This window comes from Caloenas nicobarica, chromosome Z (genome assembly GCF_036013445.1).
Source record: "Caloenas nicobarica isolate bCalNic1 chromosome Z, bCalNic1.hap1, whole genome shotgun sequence".
Classification (NCBI taxonomy): Eukaryota; Metazoa; Chordata; class Aves; order Columbiformes; family Columbidae; genus Caloenas; species Caloenas nicobarica.
This window is the reverse complement of record NC_088284.1, coordinates 22,612,177-22,629,180: the sequence shown is the minus strand read 5'-3', so window position 1 is coordinate 22,629,180 and position 17,004 is coordinate 22,612,177. Positions and strand designations below refer to the sequence as shown.

General features: G+C 39.2%; 1 protein-coding gene across 1 annotated transcript in view; it reads left to right on the top strand.

Annotated features, from left to right (window-relative positions):
• Window positions 1–641: 641 nt before the first annotated feature.
• The window catches only part of TTC33 (tetratricopeptide repeat domain 33), a 37,434-nt gene continuing 21,071 nt past the window's right edge, over window positions 642–17,004 (top strand). Inside the window, exons 1-2 of the mRNA XM_065656853.1 lie at window positions 642–708; window positions 1,352–1,580. Coding sequence (XP_065512925.1) covers window positions 1,360–1,580 — 221 coding nt within the window. The 5' untranslated portion in view covers window positions 642–708; window positions 1,352–1,359. The remainder of the gene's footprint in view (window positions 709–1,351; window positions 1,581–17,004) is intronic.

The following is a 17,004-nucleotide window of genomic DNA, read 5'->3' as shown; positions in this document are numbered from 1 at the left end:
GGAGGGGGTGGCTGTCACACGGAGCAGTCAGTGCTGTGGGGCGACACACTGGTGGTATTGCCGCGTCCTTCACCCGTCCCTCTGAGCATCACTGGCAGGTGGTGGCTGCAGAGCTGCTCACACCAGGGGTACTTCTGTACTTAATTGCATCATGTGCCCATGGCAGAGGTTACTGAAACCCCCAGAGCCACATCGCAGAATCCCAGAACGGTTGGGGTTGGAAGGGACCTCTGGAGATCATCTGGTCCAACCCACCCGCTAAAGCAGGTTCACCAGAGCAGATGGCACAGGAATGTCTCCAGAGAAGGAGACTCCACATCCACAGCCTCTCTGGGCAGCCTGCTCCAGGGCTCTGGCACCCTCAGAGTAAAGAAGTTTTTCCTCATGTTTAGATGGAACCTCCTGCGCTTCACCCGTCCCGCACCTCCCGCCGTGCAGCGGGCCCCGCTCTCGCCCCCGGAGCCGCTGCTCCTGTGCGGTGCCCGGACGCCTCCCGAAAGCCGCGCCCCGCCGGCGCCCGCACACCCCCCGCGGCCCGCCGGGCCGGGGCCCGCTCCCGCGAACTACAGCTCCCGGCATGGCCCGCGGCGCCGGCGGGGCGGGGCGGCGGCCGTGCTCCCCCGCTGCTGCCGCCCCGCCTTTCCCTTTCCTGCCGGCGGGGGGTCAAGGGTCGCGCGGGGCCTCCAGCCGGAGCGGGAGCGCGGGCAGGCAGGTGGCGGGCTCCCAACCGCGGGGCGATGCGGGGCGGGGCGGGGCGGTGCCGCGGCCTCCTCCGCGGGGAGGTTGGGGCGGGGCGGGCGCGGCGCAGGACGCGGCCCTTCCTCAGCCGTCCCGGCTGTTCGTTTCCCGCCGCCTCGCCGTGGGTTCCGCCGGGCCGTGCTCCGCCGGAGGGGCCCGTGCCGGGGCTGCCGCGCTGGCTGAGGAGCGGCCGGGCCGAAGGCCGCTCGGGCGGCGCCGAGCAGCGCTGCGCGGCTCGTAGCGGCGAGCGGCCGAGCTGGGGTGTCGCTCACCTGGACCCAGCCCTTTCCGCCGCGTTCGGCTGGTTTCTGGTGTGTTGGCTTCAGCTTTGTGAGGCCTTCTGGTGTATCAGAGCTCTGGCTTTTCCTACTCTTTTTTTTTTTTTTTTTTTTTTTTCCCCCCCTCTCTCCTTACTAGAGAATTTCTGCCAGCTGGGCTCAAAACTATAGTTGCCTGACTAACATCTCTGTGGAGCTGACAGGCAGAATTTGTGTGGAGGAGCGGCAGCCTGTTACATGTTGTTGTTTTAGACCTGGGAGGAGCGAGGTGTATTATTTCTTACATGTGCTTAAAAACTGAATTACCTAACTGCTGAAAATGTGCTTTTCTGTAGTCCTCCAAATGGCTTCTTTTGGGTGGAAGAGAAAGATTGGTGAGAAAGTGTCAAAAGCTACTTCCCAACAATTTGAAGCGGAAGCTGCGGATGACAAGGATGTGGCTGATGACGATGATGGTAACTGGGTGCATGCAACTAAAAGAAGAAAGGAAGCTCTTTTGGAAGACTGTGTAACGAAAAGTAAGCAGCTGAAGGATGAAGGTGCAAGTTTGGCCGAAAATAGGAGGTACTAATGTTATCTTACTCATCTTCATTGACCGGTTAAGTGCTGAATGGTATCTTAATCCCATCTCTATAAACACTAGGTAGTTTGCTAGCAGCTACATTCACGTTTTTCGGGTTTGGAAAAATGATAATTCCTTTCATTCTGTCTTTGCTGTCTGGTGCTAAATAAATTGTTTCCATTTGAGGTGTTGACAGCTGTGAAATGAAGTCTGTGTTCTGTATTTTTGTGTGTTCACATTAACAAAAAATGATGGAGGGAGATGAGAAACTGATGAGTTGTGCAAGTTGAAAGGCTAATTAAGATATAGTGAGATAAACCACACTTTAAGTGATGCTTTAGCTACTCTGGTAGCTGTCTCCTCTCTTGTAAATGTGTCTTTTCTCTTTTTAAAAGTAAGCTTATTTGCATGTGTACAGTGCCGAGGCAAATACTGCAGAGCAGCTAATGCACTCTTAATCTGTCTAGTGCTTTTGGAAAGTCAGGTTCAGATAGCTGCTATGAAGATCTTCTGACAGCAGTATTGAGCCTGGCTTGAGACTTCAGCAATTTTGGAAGAATATTGCAAAGATGGTTCCATTGTCTTGTGATGTTTCAAGCCGAAAGTACCTTTGGAGTCGGGGAAGGTTAGAAGAGGGAAAGAGAGGCTGTGAACTACATATTAAGTACATAATTGGTTAGATCTCCTCTGAAAGGGGCAAAAACAGTTTCAAGAATAGCCCCCTTAAAATCTTCAGAATGCTTTACATCTAAATCTATATCCTTACCTTACTTACATGAACATCTTCGCTTATTCATTGTCTCAGACCAAATATAACGTTATTTTCCTGGTACAAACAATTCCATAGTGAGTCAATATGTGCTCCTGTGCTGTTAGAGTTTCTGTTATGAGATTTCATCCTAAGAAAGGGTTCCCTGAGCAATACGGAGGAGAGAATAACTTAGAAGTCTAAAGGAGGCAAGTTTATATATGGTAATAAACACACAGTGTGTGTGGTCTGGTCTAATTTAGAAAATAATACATTAAAAATGTCTTTGAGAAAAGGCTGCTGTTCAAATATTTAAATACAGTTTCAGCTTTCTACAGTTCACTCAAAGGGTGATGCTGTTCAGGGGACAGTGATTCACTTCAGTATGTCCTTTTGTGTTCCTGAGTTCTGTAACTCCTGAACAAAATTTTGAAGCCTTTTAAAAGTGACTTTAAATTTAAATCAAATTAAGCTGAATCAATTTTAAGCATGCTGCCATTGTATCAATAACCTTTAATACAAAAGCTGCATAAGTTGGTTACGTTGATATTGCTAGCTGATAACCTAGAATACACAAATTAGGAATCTATCCTTGTTTTTAACACTGGGAATAAATCATACTGCGGTCTACAGAAAGGTCTATTCTGTCCTTTTCAGGATATAGAGACTGTGTTTTTAAGCTTGAGAAAACAAGTATTTCTAAGTGTTTTCATTCTACATCTGCTAATCACTAACATTTACTGTAGTTACATACATTAAACAGATGGATTTTTATTTCTGTCTTTAATTCTACCTCTGTCTTCCTTGCATTTTGCTTTGGATGTTGTATATCTTTTCTCTGTGGATTCTGGTGTGTGTGGGTTTTTTGTGTGTGTGTTTTTTGTTTTGTTTTTATGTATTATGTAAAGTGCAATAAATCTCTTGAACAGCAGCAAATAATCTGTATACGTTGTTTAATACAGGGAGATGCAGACTGTTGCATATTTATTTATTTTTGGTGCTTTTAATATCTGAAGTTGGTTTTAGAGACTGAGTTTTCCTTTATCTGTCAGCTAGAAAATGATATAAAAGCTTAATGCATCCAGAAGCAGCAGCAGAAGGGATTTTTTGTGAATTTAGTGAGAACTGTATTTCATCAGAAGTGCTTATGAGAGCTACTGAGGAACACTGAGTGGCTTTTAACAAGTATGAGAAACAAGTAACAACATATTATAATAAAATGCAGGTTTTGGGAGGCTTATCACACTCTTTTGTGTTAATGCTCTTGTATCTGAGGCTTAACAGAAGTTCTAACTTGAAATTGTACCTTCCATCAATTACTCTAGCACACTCTGTACAGTTTGGGCATTTATGGTAGTATGGTGGTGTCTGGGCACATAACTTTCATATAGATCTTTCTCTTGAGAAAAGATTTTGCATACATTAGAGGGTAAACTCACAGTGGAAGGATTTTATTACTTAAGCAGGTGGATAGTTGATGTGCCATTACAGGGAACTCGAGGAAGCAGACTGAAAGGAATGTTTATTCTCTCTGGTGGAAAGTGGTTGCTCTAAGTGTGTTTCAGACATATGTGATCTATTTTTTGAATATGCATTTGTACAATATAAGCAGACTCATGTAAATAATTAAATACTTAGATTGTTTCCTGAAATATCAAAGTATAATAACAGTTAAAGAAAGATCCAGGTTGGATTGTGTAGCATTTAGGTAAAAAGATGGTATCTTTTCCATTGAATAAACTCAGAAGAAAAAGCAAAGACTGAGCACTAGAGGGTAACTAAGGTGGTACCTTAGCTGATGTTACTTGTGAAGTGGAGAAAAGAGGATCCTGAAAAAAAAAAACCAAACAAAACCAAAAAACAGACTTGGGAAGAAGCAATAGTCTAAATAAAGGAAAGGATGGAAAGTAATAAATTCAACTACACTTCTTATGGAAAGGAGACTCTGAGGTAATGTGCATACTAAAATTAATATGATGAAAGGTGAATTTTGGAAGCGGATTCACTATTACTTAGCTAGAATAGTGATTACCACCTTTGTGCTTGGTTAGTCTATTAGCTTATTTTTCTGGTAAGGGCAGGCAGTGATGGAGTTACACCCCTACCATGGTTTCGTCTCTGTGTATGCAGTAAGTCTGCGAGTGAGTGAAGTCTGTTTGACTTGTGTTTGTAAAGTGAGTCTTAGTGCTTCTCAGGGGGAAGGAATAATGGTGTTCTTGGGGGTCAGAATTTGTACAGCCTGCTTTCTTTGCTCAGTGGCACGCGAGTGGCATGAGTGAATTGTTTTGGAGGTGGCAGCCCTCTGTGGGTTTTCAGCTTTTGTGGGAGCTGCTTGAGGAGTGTTTGTACCTGCTGTAGTGCATGTGCATTAACCTGTTAAGCTGAGGCTAAGACACACACACAGAAGAAAAACAGTGCTGAAGGGAAGTTTCTGGTCCATGTTGTAGTCTTTTGTCAGATGGGAAGAAAGATGGTGAGACTACCAGAAACAGGTGTTGAATATCCAAGTGGGTCTGTTATCGTGGAAGATGTGGCTTAGGAAATTCTAACCTAGAAACTTGATCGTTAGGCAGTTATGAAGATGACTTGTGAATGAGTGATCTCACTGTCAGAACAGAAAGAAAAGGCAGCTATGTGAGAGAAGTGTCACATTTGTGTGCTCTTTCAATGTATGGGAAGGAGCAATTAAACATGTACAAATATCCACACAGTGTTTCGGGTATCAGAATATTGTCTGTTGGTGGAAAGAATGGAGAATATTCCAGAGGATAAATTGGTTTTGCTTATATGAAATTTATAATGCTGTCCGATTATCCAACTTGAGAGACCAGTATGGATGTGCCCATATACACTGGAATTAAAAAGGAAACAAAACCAACAATCATAATCCAGGTTAGGGTTGGATTTTTTTCTGTTGATGGTCCTACACTGTTTTAAATCCAGCACAGTCCAAAAGGATAAAAGCTCATGCGCTCAACCTCAGTATCTTGAACACAGTGGTTTGTAGTTACAGTGTATTTTGCATGGTAGGTAGGTAGTCTTTGGCCGTGGGCACAAGCTTAAGAACGGGTTTAGGCAAGATACTACAGCGAAGTGTAATGTCCTCAAACATATGGCATGTAGAGAGATAACAGCAGGGAGAAGAAAAACTTCTGTCAGACTAGTATCTTCAGTATAATTGAGTTGCAATCCTGTTTTCAGACTACGATCATTTTTGTAGCTGGTCCAGTAGGTGGAGATAGAGCTCTTTGCAATGTACCCTGAAGAGTGCAAAAACTGTTCATCTAAATACTTCATTTTGTGAATAGATACTATTGGTTTTAAATTCTTATTGATTTGCATTTAATTTTTCAATTTTGCTAAATAGAGCTTAATACTGCTTCTCGCGTCTGGTGATATTCATTTATGATTCCATGGTTACACTAAAAAAAATCTTCATCTCTAAAGCTGGTACAGGTCTGGGAAGATGATGTTTTCGGCTGGAACATGCATGTTTTGTCTGAGCTTGTAGAGATTAAGCTATGTTAAAATAAATGGTTGCATCACTCGATATCACTTGATGTGGCAGATGCCCCATCCCTGGAAACATTTCAGGCCAGGCTGGATGGGGCTCTGAGCAACCTGATCTAGTTGAAAATGTCCCTGCTCGTTGCAGGGGTTGGATGAGGTGACCTTTGAAGGTCCATTCCAACCCAAATGATTCTACGATTTCTGTGATTCTACGATTTCTGTGATTCTACGATTCTGTGAGTAAATTAGACGGATTAATAATGTTTTGCCCCATAGCTTTTCCAGTAGAAAATTTAAAAAAAGACATCTCAAAGTGCTATGAGACCAGATAATAGGTCAATTTCATGAATCTGTCTAGTTTTCTAAAGGAATTAATCTTTGAGAATTAATTTAATTTTCTAACACGTTTTTAAAGAATGGGCTTCTGTTAAGTGCTACTTATTTGACATTTTAGCAGTTGAGACTTTTTTCCCCTGATGCTAATATGCCAACATCACTTCAACATGTGTCACTTGTGGTTCCTGAGCTATATAAGCTGTCATTGAGTTGTGTTTTTGACTAGACATTGTAAGGTGTTAGTGTCAGATGATGAGGCACACTTTTTTAAAATGTGTGTTAAGTGTAGTAATAAGTTAAGCGTTATCGGGGGGTGAAAAAAAAAACAGATTCAGCAGGTAGAGCAGAAGAGTAATACCAACTTCATTTAAGTTGGAAAACCTTTCTGTGATGTTCTTATAATGTTTGTATTTGTTCAGTTTACCTGTGTCTTTCAGGGCTAGGTTATGATAAACTTTTGATTACTAATGAATTATGAAAGTGCTAGAGTAATAAAATTGCTAACAGGGCAAAGATAATTGTGTTGAAATTGCCTTTTGATTTTCAGTCAATATAACTGATATTACTTACATAATATAGTGTTAATAAAGAGGCTTCCCAGAAGATGCAACAGCTATCTTTGACACAAACATTTAAGCAGTTTAATAGGTTGAGTTACATTATGGAGAAGTGGTGCATGTTAGAGAGAAGAAAGGTTCAGGAGAGCTGGTTGCATTTTTTTCAAGTTGTCTCCTGGAAGCTTGAGAATGGTTCATCCTGTAGAGGAGGAAATCAAGAAGAGGTGATAGGAGCCCTGCATGGGTGTACAGGGAGCTCCTGACAAAATCCAAACATAAAAGGGAAATGTACAAGAGATGGGAGCAGAGTCTTGTGACGCAGGAAGACCAGAGAAACCCTGTCTGAATATTCAGGGATGGGATCTGGAAAGCCAAAGCCCACCTGGAGTTGAATCTGGTGAGGGATGTGAAGGGCAACAAGAAGAGCTTCTGCAGCTGCATTGGCAGCAAAATAAAGACTGGGAAAAATGTGGGTCCTCTGCTGTATGGGGTAGAGAATCGAGTGACAAAGGATTCAGAACAGGCCAAGGTACTAAATGTTGTTTTGCTGATAAGACTCGTCTTCAGGAACTCCAGGCCCGTGATACCAGAGGGAAGGTCTAGAGCAAGGAAAACTTAGTGTTCCAACCCTCTCTGATCATCTTGGTGGCACTCCTCCGGACCCTCTCCAACAGGTCCATGTCTTTCCTGTATTGAGGACCCCAGAGCTGGATGCAGTGCTGCAGGATTATTTAATGATATAGAGTACGTTACTGGAATTGAAGAAGCATGAGAAAACATTCGTTCTTAAGTTTCATCAACATCTGTTAATTTTTATGTGTATATTAATATCTCTATATAGGGGAATGATGTCTGACAATTACTTTCTTCTGTCCTGATGCATGTGAAGTTACTGGAAAGTAATGAATACTTACTTTTACATGTTATTAAAAAAAATTGAGTTTTATTCTTAGTAATCAGTAGGGCAGGAATGGATAGTTTCTGAATTTTTACATTGCTATCTGCTTCTCTTGCTTATGTTTAATTCCTAAGACTTTTTCCAGATGGATTTTGTTTATGACCAAGTAGAATATTTGCATCTAATCCCAGAATAACTCTTTAGTACTACTTAAGGATGCATAAAGAACTACATAACAGAATGGACTGTAAATAATATATAAATATTGTTCTTTTATTATTTTTATTTCTGTTACTTATTGTGACAATATTATACATCTAATTTTTATCACTTGTAGCTGTGCTTTAAAAATTAATTCAAAAAACATTTGAAAGCACTTGTGCTGGCATATTTCTAGCCTTGTAAATGAAAAATGAATAGAGTTAATTACTCTTTTTACCTTTTTTTGCTTTATTCTTTTGACAGTCTGTGATTTTCTTTGATGCATGTATGTCATGCAGACTTTGAGGTATTCTTCCTAAGCAATACTTGCAACCTTTTGCTGCATATGAGGGATAATAAGTGCATACAGCAGAGTGCACCTGGTGTTTTTTCATTTCTTCTTAAGTGCTGAGTTGAGATGAAATGCTTCACTGTGAGTTTCTCACAGTTGGCTTGTTTGTTTTCAGAGTTGATCTCTGAAACTGTCTTAGTTCCTTTTCTCTTGCTGCATGTTACTGTTATAAACTGTCTGGAACAGGGACCATCTTTTAAAACAGTAGACATGGTGGCAGCAAAACCAGCACTATCACCATCCTGCAGAAACCAGTTTCTGTGAGCAGGTCTCAACTGGCGGATTGTGGCTAGAGGTCCATCTAAACACTTTAACCTGCTAGATAGACTTTTGCATCAAAGAAGATGTTTGACTTGAGCTAAGAGATTTTGCCCCTAACTTCAGTTAGACATTTTAATAATGCAGCTTTTAAATGTAGAGAATGATATAGTTTGTACGCATAGTATAATACTACTTAGCAGAATCTAGTTTAGATTAATAATCTGATCAGTTTTCACAGAGAAATACAACCTGGGGCTTTGTCTACATCCTTTGCTTGAGAGACACTGGCAAGAGTTGCTCCGTAGTCCTGCTGTCACAGTGTCCAGGACTCCCTGTATTAATGACATTGTATATTGCAACTTGGATACTGCAAAATGTGATGGTATTTATTTTTTTAAAGTTACAATTTTGTGGTTTTGTTTATTGTCCAGATCTACTGTTAAATACACCTAGTTGGTTTTACTTGAACAAGAAACCTTTGTATTTCGAAATGAATTTTTTCATAATATTATTCTCTTCATAGGAGAAGCTACAGGGAAAAAATGAAGTGGTTTCCTAATTTAGTGCCTTGTCCAGTTGCTCTTAAAACCTAGTTACTGTTGCTGACAATGATAATATTCCCCACCCTCCCCCTTTGCTTTAACTGTTGTTATGGTTCATGGTATTTAATTTTGAAACAGAAATTCGGTATCACCTGCGTGATCCTCATAGAACATGGTGTGTACCTGTTGTCCATATCTTCTAAAATAAAAATGTATTGAATTTAAGAGGTCATAATTGCCCATCAACTTTTGTTTCAGGAGTTTTCTAAAGGAGTAGGGTATGACAATGCGTTTTGTTACAAAGATCTTAGTTTCTTTACCATGTCAACTTATTTTCTAGTTCCCTAAATTGTTTCCTCCACATCTTATGGCATATCATGAAAGTATCATTAAACTGGAAAGGATGTTTGGCAGTAAAGGCTCGGAATAAAAACTGTTTAGGAGCAATGTCTTGTTCAGTCAGGTCTTTTGAAGGGTTAGTTCAAATAGCAGGGAAGGAAAATCAAGAGTAGTACATTCTCTTTTTTCTTTGTGGAAATATTTTATATTATAGGACTGCTAACTGTTTTAGAGTTGACTTCACAACACAATGTACTATAACAAAAATAACTAGTAAGGGTCTTGTACACTAACACGTGGTAATCAAATTAATAAATTATTTGATTGTGGGGCGTGACTTTATTGCTTTTTGTCCTGTTCACTTATTTACATGGGCATTAACTATTTAATAATTTTTGTAGACAATTGTTAAATTAAATCAGGGCTGAGTTAATTGAAAGCAAGGCCTGGTATACATGCTACCTGGATTTAGTTGTTCACAAGTCAAGCATCCAGTCAAAGGTTGCAGGTCCATCGCTGGTTAAGCTGATTTCAGTTAGGGCCAATGTGACCTAACTCTCCTGCTCTATCATTTTGATCCCTTTGCAATGGTCCCTGTGTTTTGTTTTACCCTGGGAGGGAGCCACCTCGGTGTATCAGGTTGTGACTGCACTGGAGAAGAAGCCTAGCTGGAAGATAACTTCATTCTGGTTGCTGGTTCTGATCTGATTCACAAGAGCTTTTGCCAAAATAGGCAGGAAAACAGGTATTAGAGTAAGTGGCCAAACAGAATGAGTCTAGTTCTCTTGCCTTGTCACTGGACACAAAAAAATTACTCTTAGTTCATAAGGAACTGTGCTAATGTGTTATATGTGGAGCAGTTATTTTCCATAATTTTAGCAGTACGTGGCAGGTAGGTGCAGAGAGGGTCATAAAGCAACAAAGTAGTTAACATATTGCCCAGTACTTTTGGTAAACCTTGTGACATATATGGAATAGAGGATAGGCATTGTACATTTTTCTTACTAACGTCATTCGGGTGACTGGTGCATCCATCCCAATCCAAGAGAATAATCACAGTGTTGATATCATGCTCAATTTTCTAATACCATAGATACCGTAAGTCAAAAGTTTTAGGCAAAGAACTATACCTTTCTACCTCTGGATGGTGCCTGATACACTAACACCATATGACAGACATAATGCATCCCTCCCCTCTTTCTTACTTTCTGAAAAACAGTCATAGAAATTTTGTTTTCTTGAAGAACTGAAGTTTGCTGTTTTGAAACTGGTTCAAACTGATTATTTTTACAGGCTGCTATTCTTAGTGTGTATTGGACATGTTTTCACACCAGTCTGTGGAGTTTTACTGACTCTAGCAGCTAAGTGGCAAATCTTAAGAAACATTGTTTTGTCTTTGATCTGTCGACTCGTAATAAAAATCTAATGTAGACTGTGACTTATAAGCTTTTTGTCTTCTGTGAAAATTAAGAAGTGACAGTTCAGACAAAATGCAGTTCATAACTGTAGATGATTTTTTTTTAAACAAGGTTCTTTGGGTAAGAGATGTTGGCAATGAATGATGGCTTGTATTCAGCTGGCTCCACAAACCTATTTTACTGTTAAAAATGGAAGACACCTGTTAAATATGTTAAATTGCATAAACTTATTAAAAGGAGTTCTGCAGCCTGGGCTTCTCTGTAGGAAGTTGTGTTTGTCTGGAAGCTTTAATACAAGCTTTCCTTTTCCTGACAATTGGCTCTTTGATAATAAATTCACCCTCAGTGGATTTGGATGTTGACCTAAATGTTTTTAATTGTCTTTAGTCTGTCAGTGAAACTCTTCTGTTTGTCAGAAGGTTAACTTTCCTTGGTATTGCTCACACATAGCTGAATTTCCTAGAGCCCTCAGCACAGGAAAGACATGGACCTATTGGAGAGGAGCCAGAGGAGGCCACAAAAATGATCAGGGGGCTGGAACAGCTCTGCTGTGAGGACAGGCTGAGAGAGTTGGGGTTGTTCAGCCTGGAGAAGAGAGGGCTCCAGGGTGACCTTTCGGTACTTAGAAGGGGCCTCTAAGAAAGATGGGGACAGACTTTTTAGCAGGGCCTGTTACAATAGGACAAGTGGTAATGGTTTTAAACTAAAGGAGAGAGATTCAGGGTAGACATGAGGAATAAATTTCTTACAATGACAGTGGTGAAACACAGGCCCAGGATGCCCAGAGAGGTGGTAGATGCCCCATCCCTGGAGACATTCAAGGCCAGGCTGGATGGGGCTCTGAGCAACCTGATCTAGTTGAAGATGTCCCTGCTCATTGCAGGGGGTTGGAATACATGACCTTTGAAGGTCCCTTCCAACCCAAACTGTTCTATAAGTATGAGTTTTAAAACCGAATTGTAGTTCAGTGAAGTATTGCAGTGTTCATTCAAAGAGCATTTCTGATCTGAATTTGATTAGTATTTATTGAGACATCAAAAAGAACTTAAATGGGGGCTTAATAAAGAGAAGGATTGTATAAAGCATTGTGAGGGATAGGATCACATTTTGAGATTGAAATAAGTTTCCCAGTATAGAAAACAGATTTTGTTTTAGTCAGCCCTTGCTAGACCATCTTTCTCTCCCTGGCATATTAAAAAGTCCTTTTGTAGAGCTCTCAGTATGAAGGTGGTAGGAAGCTATTTGCTGAAGACACCTTTTTATAAAAAATGCTTTCAGTTTCACGACTGTCACAACATTTTCTTCAAAGTCCAAACATATACTTAAGATGTTAAAGTTTAGCTGTCATGTGAAACCATTTACAGTATAGTGGTGTCATTGCAGCCTAAACAAAGCTCTTTTCTTTGTGTTTGAAGCCAAATGGAGAATTACACTGGGGAACTGCTTGGTGTTTTAAAACAAGCTAATGCTTGGACAGGTCATAACCTCGATTAGATTTAAGAAGCAAAAGCTTTTATACTAGTGCAAAGCAGGGGCAAGATTAGACTAAGGTAAGGAGAGTGCACATTGACTGTTGAGAACTTGCTTAGAATGACTCTACAACTTCGTTAAGACATTTGTATTTGCCTTTCAAAAATGTGGCAGAATTCCAGTACTTCTGTGTTGTGGGTGGAATTGAATGAATGAGGTTTCAGAAATTATTTATTTTAGTAGCTGATTTATTTTGTGGGATTCAAAGTGAGAAAGGAATTCCAAGCAATACTGGAAAAAAATTTAGAAATGGTGACATAGAGATAGACAGTAATATTAAAATTAGGATAATAAATATTAAAATATCCTAATTAATTTACAGAATAAATTGCTCTCATAAAACCAAAGGAAATTTTATGTAAATTGTTAGTGTAAACAACTGTTACCTGAAACATTGTGTAAGTATGGGAGAAATCTTTGTGGCTTTTTTTCTTTGTAATTTGTAGTTTTTTAAATGTATTTCAACTGATTGTGAAGGTGTGCAAGTTAGTTAGTTTTGTTCATCATATTCTGATAATAAATTGAGATTGAGAACTTTTAAATACTGAGTAAAGCTGGAAAAAAAAAACCCACCAAGATGAGTAAATTTCTATCTAAAGATAGATGCTCTTAGAGTTTCTGAAGGATAACTTTTATTAAATCCAGGAAGAGGATTTGTAGAGAGATAAGGCTTTTGCAAGCCAGACTTAAATATGTTTATCTAATCAGTGGGATCAACCTAGTGTTTACAGAGAGAAGGTATTACAGTAAATTATATACGTTAAAGGGCGCATTTTTATAATTAATTGAGTCCTGAACCCTTTTTCCAGATGCAACACTGAAGCTATCAACTTTGATTGCTTCCTTTTTTTTCCTTCAGAAGGGATCTTCCACTTCACAGAGGCATTACAGCTGTGTGCATTATTGCAACAAACGAGCGTCTGTTGTCCTGTTTACTTTTGTCAAAGTGTGGTGTAAATCTATGAGTAGTTTAATGGAAAGAGAGTCCTTCCAGAACTCAAAAGATTCTTTCTAGATGTGCCCTGCTGCGTGGAGTACAGGATTTGTGTTATAAAATAAGAGGAAGAATTAACTTTAGCAGTTAGAATTCAGAAGCATAGGATATTGTGGACTAAATGGCTTAAATATTGCTATCCAGTAATTAACATAGATAAAAACGTCTGAAATATCAATCTTCTGTTGAATCTTTAATGTTTTATTTTGCATCTGATACTGTGCTATGGGAAAAATTAAAGGAGATGGTTGAAACAGTTCTTGCGGTTACTTTCTTTAGACAGGCACTATTATGTGTATGCAAAGTCATAATGCCAACAAAAATCATCAGTCTGAATCTATTGGTTATTGTAAGGTCGCTTATCAGTAGAAACATGAGAGCATTGTGACTAACTAGCTCTGTCATGGAAACTGGAGCACAAACTTGCCTCATCTGTCCCTTTACAGAACATTTTTGCATAGTGATGCGGAGGCTCACCATGCCGTCTCTGCAGGGCTAGTAGTGAGAGTTGCCACTCGTCTTGCCGCTTTTATGTGTGTGATTTGCGTGGTAAGTCGTCTTGGGATTTAGAAGTGTCTGATACATTCCTTCAGTTCTGCATGGTGACATCCAGTCTTTATACAATCTGTGTATGATTATATTATGTCCTTGTAGGCAGATTGTACTGTTCGTTACACATCTATATTTCACTTATTTCAGGAGACTTTGTTTTTGCTGACTAGTATTTGCATTGGTACTTCATCGTCGTTTTACATGAATACCCTGTAATTGTTTCAGCTGTGTGGGAAGGTTTATTGGGTACCTGCCTACTTAACTTGTTGGTACTTTAATGAAAAATAAAATTGCACTTTAAGGCTCAAAATGCCATAGAGAATTACATATATCTTCTGTATTTTTCTCTTTCTCTCTGTTTTTGTGTAACTTCGTCCTTATTACTGTGATGTCGACATCAGCAAAGATTGTAAAGAGGCCAGAAGCAATAAAGAAAATGAAGGGGAATTACATTGTTTAGTACAGATAACAAGAGCATGTCAACTAAATGAAATGGAACTGCTCAGAATAGAATGTGAACAGAATATTGCTTTTTATGTATCATCTTTTTCCAAAATGTTTTGCCCTGTTAATACCCTACCCTTAAGTATATTTTGGCAATAAGTCATTTTGAGAAAGATAAATACTGGCAGCCAAATTACAGAAACTTTTTTGATGCCGTTGGTGGCTTTTGACTTCTTGGCCTAGTTTCCATGACTGATTTCTGAGAACCAGTAGGATCGTACCATGAGGTAGGAGAGACAGAGCTGTCAGCCATCTGTGGACGAATAATTAAAAGGTTGGGGTTAAATGCCTACTCAACTAAGAAGAAAACAGATGGTAACCATGTTCTAACTTTAGTACTATGTTTCTGAAGGCTGTCTGAACAAAGAATTTTCAAGAGAAGAATATGACCTCAGAAGTGCTTCAAATGCAGCGTAACAGTTTTTCTTCTATATTTTTGTTCCTGCTGCTTTCAGAGGAACTACTGTTGAAATTATTTTGAGGAACTAAAGCTTTGTATTTAAAACATGGTTTCAGCAATAAAAATACATTGATTCTCTGTGGATACTTAAAATATTATAACTATTGCAATATCTGATACTTGATTTATATTAATTTGCAGGTTTTGTTTAGGATACTAGAACAGTGAATTGATTTTACTGAAAATATACAATTATGTCTCTTTTGAAGCTTGGAAGGTTATGATGCTCTGTTCTTATTGCTTAAAGAATGAAATGGCAGGTTCAGGAGTAATAAAACTTGCATTCCTGCTCTTGATTTGAATTTCTGTGTGTAAACCTCAGTTCTAGCCGTGTATGTCACTGTTTATTTTGGCTTCTTACAGAACTCTCTCCCATAAAATGACAGTCAATAACCACTTAATTGAAGAAAGCATGATAAATTCTTCCAGTTCTGGGCCTCCACTCTATATAATATCCTGATGTCTTAAGTTAACAGCTTGTAGAGAGAAATTCTGCTGTTAACCATTCTGACTTAAGAATTACACTACAAAGTTCTCAATACTACCACAAATGATTAAAATTAGCATGGTCTTGTAAAATAAAATTACAGTTATTTTGACTCTTGAGTGTTTTTGTAGGATCATTTGCAAAGATAAGGAGGTCCTTGTAATTAGTAATGTATTTGTGTGAGCTTGTGACAGTGTTCATGATGTAATCTTATTGCAGCTAAGTAAATTCCTCTGTGTTATATGAATTTTATATCACATGTGTATTTTCAGGGAAAACACAAAGTAGCAGTGCCAGGTCTAGGGAGATTCTGTTGAAAGGCCAGAAACAAAACTGTAGAACACCCAGTCTCTAGAATCTTGCATGCAATTGGCATGTTTAACTAAGGTTTTGTTTGGTAATATGCAACTTGTTTGGGTTTTTCATGAATATGAAGATTTTTTTAAAAAAAGAAAAGGTGCTTTGGTCTAGCTTCAACCAGTGCTTGTCAATCAAATGTAGAAGTCTCTATTAGTGAGAGCTGAAGTAATTATTTCGTGTTTGAAGAATGAAGACAAGCATATGCTCATACACACCTGCCAAAGACCTCCGTGAGGACAAAGGCCTGAAATCACGCAGACTGATGGTGCGGCTGCACAAGGCACAGGAAGGAAAGTGGCCATTAGTTAGCAGCAAGAGAATTGATTGATCAGCAGCCAGTGGTGTTGTATTTGTATTGCTAATTTTCCTGTCTCCTTACAGATAAGTGCAGTATCTGAATAGGGTAGACTGCGAAGAGGAGTATAAAATAAAGGCAGCAGAGCCTTCAGCTCACCATTCAAGATAAAATGTGTTTGTGAAAGACACTTAGGGCACAGTGTCAAGTGTAGGCGCTGTTCATTCTCAATCATTACCTAGTACTCTGTGGCATCTACTCCTCTGCTGTTTGTCGTTAAAATTATTTACTGTGGTACATACCAATCCTGGATCTCAATAAAATAACTGTGAAGTAGTAGTGAGTGATTTTTAAATGAGATTACTTTTTCATGCTGTATGTGAGGAGATTAAATGTTATTCCCATGTGAGACAGGATGTCACTGTTTGAGACAGTACTAGCATCCTGATTTTCTGGCTTTTGCGTATTATTTACAAGATCGTCTTTCTCCAGTGTTGGATTTCATACCTTGACTTTGAAAGGGTAGTTTCAAAAATGTATATGCCTAATAAATGCAGTGATAAAAAGTGTCCATGTTTACATGTGTGGCTGAAATAAAATTTGGGAAAATGGCAACTGGAACTTATGTCAAAAACTTGATTTTATAGTGTAGCATGTAGGTATTTGCTTTAGGTGTGTGATGAAGTGATATTTCCAATCTGTTCCTCTGTGGAAGCTCCTAAGTGAAATAAGTCTCTTGGAAATATTTGTGTAGCTGTTTAATTTTGTGGTATATCCAACTGATTATTTGTAACAGAACTTTGTATTTGCTGTGTAGGAAAAGATTCTGCTGTATAAATCCAACTTATTTTCACTATATGCACTACTAGTGTCCAGGTGTCAACGACCTGATATAGAGGAGTCCGATATGTGCAAGAATAGTAACTGATGAATAGTTAAGCTTTGAAATTATGTGCATTAGCTATGTGCATACTGTTTTACCCCATAGTAAATTCAGTATAATTTACCTACTTAGAGGGCAGTTACAGCAAGTTTGTGTTTATCTCTCCATTACTCTGGGGCAAGAGCATGTGTACAGTCAT